The sequence below is a fragment of the Cebus imitator genome, unplaced genomic scaffold (assembly GCF_001604975.1).
Source record: "Cebus imitator isolate Cc_AM_T3 unplaced genomic scaffold, Cebus_imitator-1.0 Scaffold375, whole genome shotgun sequence".
NCBI classification, from domain to species: Eukaryota; Metazoa; Chordata; class Mammalia; order Primates; family Cebidae; genus Cebus; species Cebus imitator.
In genome coordinates this window covers 1,313,282-1,316,434 of record NW_016107690.1, presented here as the reverse complement: position 1 = coordinate 1,316,434, position 3,153 = coordinate 1,313,282, and the positions used below count along the sequence as shown (strand labels likewise).

The 3,153-nt window shown below is 53.7% G+C and overlaps 1 protein-coding gene across 1 annotated transcript in view; it reads right to left on the bottom strand.

Moving 5' to 3' along the window:
- Positions 1 to 574: 574 nt before the first annotated feature.
- TLE2 (TLE family member 2, transcriptional corepressor) overlaps positions 575 to 3,153 on the bottom strand; it is a 38,702-nt gene continuing 36,123 nt past the window's right edge. Inside the window, exons 17-18 of the mRNA XM_037731023.1 lie at positions 2,669 to 2,745; positions 575 to 882 (exon numbers count right to left, since the gene is read on the bottom strand). Coding sequence (XP_037586951.1) covers positions 775 to 882; positions 2,669 to 2,745 — 185 coding nt within the window. The 3' untranslated portion in view covers positions 575 to 774. The remainder of the gene's footprint in view (positions 883 to 2,668; positions 2,746 to 3,153) is intronic.

Below are 3,153 nucleotides of genomic sequence, written 5' to 3'. Positions count from 1 at the left end.
GCCAGGTACAGTGGCTCACACCTGTAATCCCAGCTCTTTGGGGAGGTCGAGGGGGGCAGATCACTTGAGGTCGGGAATTTGAGACCAGCCTGGCCAACATGCTGAAACCCCATCTCTGTTCAAAAATAAGAAAATTAGCTGGGTGTGGTAGTATTCTTAAATCCCAGCTTCTGGAGAGGCTGAGGCAGGAGAATCACTAGAACCCAGGAGGCAGAGATTGAGTGAGGTGAGATGACACCGTTGCATTCCAGCCTGGGCAATGGAGTGAGACTCCATCTCAAAAAAAAAAATAATAAATCACCTGGAGGCCTGAGTGACGATCTGGAGTAGAGCCCTGTACGCTGTGGGTATGAGCCACAAATCAATGTGCTAAACCCTGAGCCACGAGGGCTGCTTGTCACACACCAGCATCTCAACCACCCTGCCCAACCCAACTTGTCTCGAAGGAGAGGACTTTCACACGGCACGCAGGCACCTCTGAATATGCTGCGGAATGAATTCGGGAACCGGCCTCCTCCCAGCACCAGTGGCCATGGGAAGCAATGATCCCTAGTTCCCCAACACAAGGGAGAAATGCGGATGTGATAAATACATTTATTTCCTGCAAGGTCCCCTGCCCAGCGGCCCCCACATGCAGCAGGGGTAAACCCACTGGCCAGAAAGCAGATGATACTAAGGGCTCACAGGCAGGGCGGGGAGACGCCTCCTGGGTGCCTGACCTGGAGCTGCTCCCCTAGGAGTCTGGACTTGGGGTTGCAGGAACATGGGGGGGTCTCAGTAGACCACCTCGTATACGGTGGCCTTCTTGTCCCCCGAGCCTGTCACGATGTATTTGTTATTCCTGGAGATGTCACAGCTCAGGACGGAGGATGATTCCTTAGACTGCCAAGGGAAGGGGGTAAGGGAAAAGGCAGGGTGAGGCACAGTCCCCCGGATGCGGGTGCGGGCAACGTGGGGGCGGAGTCAGGAAGGGGAGAGCAGGACTCGGCTACTGAGTGACTCATTTTCTTTTTTTTTTTTTTTNGTTTTGATCTCTCTCCCAGGCTTCAGGAGTGTAGTAGCGGGATGTCAGCTCACTGCAGCCTCCGCCACCCATGTTCAAGGGATCCTCCTGCCTCAGCCTCCTGAGTAGCTGGGACTGCAGGTGGGTGCCATCATGCCTGGCTAATTTATTTCATTATTACTATTTTTTTGAGACAAGAGTCTTGCTCTGTGGCCCAGACTATAATGCAGTGGCACGATCTCGGCTCACACCATCCTCCACTGCCTGGGTCCAAGCGATTCCCCTGCCTCAACCTCCTGAGTAGCTGGGACTACAGACACGCCACCATCCCCAGCTAATTTTTTTTGTATTTTAGCAGAGATGGAGTTTCACCATGTTGGCAAGGATGGTCTTGATCTCCTGACCTGGTGATCCACCCGCCTTGGCCTCCTGAAGTGCTGGGATTACAGCCATAAGCCACCGTACCTGGCCAATTTTTTTTTTTATTTTTAGTAGAGACGGGGTTTTGCCTTGTTGGTCAGGCTGGTCTCAAACTCTTGACGTCAGGTGACCCACCCGCCTCAGCCTCTCAAAGCGCTGAGACAATAGGTGTGTGCCACCATGTCATTCCTTTTCTAGACACAGGTGCTTTGGAGCTAAGTCCCCTGGGCAGAGCAGAGCCTCCACGCCCTCGATACCAAGAGAGGGGACTGAAGAACTGCTCTTTCTGAGAAGCTCAGAGCGGGTGTGCACCAGGCGTGATGTCACACAGCAGAGCAGAGGGGCAAGGCAGTGGCCTAGACCAGGGTTCTGCAAACTTGACAAAGCGCTGGATGAGTAACTATTTCAGGCTTTGCCCAAAGTCTATGTTACATATGCTGGGATTTTTTTCTTACAACCCTTTAAACCACGCTTGAGGTTGGGAGTTCGAGACCAGCCTAGCCAACGTGGTGAAACCCCGTCTCTACTAAAAATAACAAAAATTAGCTGGGCATGGTGACGCGCGCCTGTAGTCCCAGCTACTCAAGATGCTGAGGCAGGAGAATTGCTTGAACCCGGGAGGCGGAGGTTGCAGTGAGCCGAGATCACACCACTATAATCCAGCCTGGAGACAGAGCAAGACTTGTTGTAAAAAAAAAAAAAGAAAGAAAAAAAAAGAAAATAGCCAGGCATTGCTGGGTGCAGTGGTGGCTCATGCCTGTAATCTCAGCACTTTGGGAGGCTGAGGTGGTGGATCACCTGAGGTCAGGAGTTCGAGACCAGCCTGGCCAACATGGTGAAACCCCATCTCTACTAAAAATACAAAAAAAATTAGCTGGGCGTGGTGGTGGGCACTTGTAATCCCAGCTACTCTGGAGGCTGAGGCAGGGAGAATTGCTTGAACAAAGGAGGCAGAGGTGGCAGTGAGCCAAGATCAGGCCAGTGCACTCGGGCCTGGGTGACAAAGCTAGACTGTCTCAAAAAAAAAAAAAAAACCAATAGGCTACAGGTTGATGAGGCCCTCGGGCTGAAATTCCAACCTCTGCTTTAGTACCTGGGCAGCGGGGAGGCTTCAGGACCCTGAGGAGGGTCAGGGTGGCTGGCGGGTGGGCCCAGGGGATGGGGACAGGGGCAATTTCTTTGTCTGACCCTGGCATTCCTGAGCACATGGCCCTGCCAGGGTGGGGGCTCCAGCCCACTGAGTACCTGGAAAATGCTGGCCCCGTACGGCGTCCTCCAGGCATTGAGCAGGTTGTCCTTCCCTGTGCTCACAAACCACCGTCCTGGGGAGGTAGAGCAGTGCAGTTCAAAGAGGGGGGACTGTAGAGAGTCCAGGGCTGCTGGGAGAGGCGGGGCAGGCTGGGTCTGGCCTCTCCCTCTTCCTTATTGCCCCCTCCCCATCGAAAGGGTCTTGGGCAGGCGCAGAGGCTCATGCTGGTAATCCCAGCACTTTGGGAAGCTGAGGTGAGCAGATCACCTGAGGTCAAGAGTTTGAGATCAACCTGACGAACACGGAGAAACCCCATCTCTTCTAAAAATACAAACATCAGCTGGGCATGGTGGCAAGTGCCTGTAATCCCAGCCACTCAGGAGGCTGAGGCAGGAGAATCGCTTGAAGCCTGGAGGCGGAGGTTGCGGTGAGCTGAGATTGCGCCATTGCACTCCAGCCTGGGCAACAAGAGCAAGATACC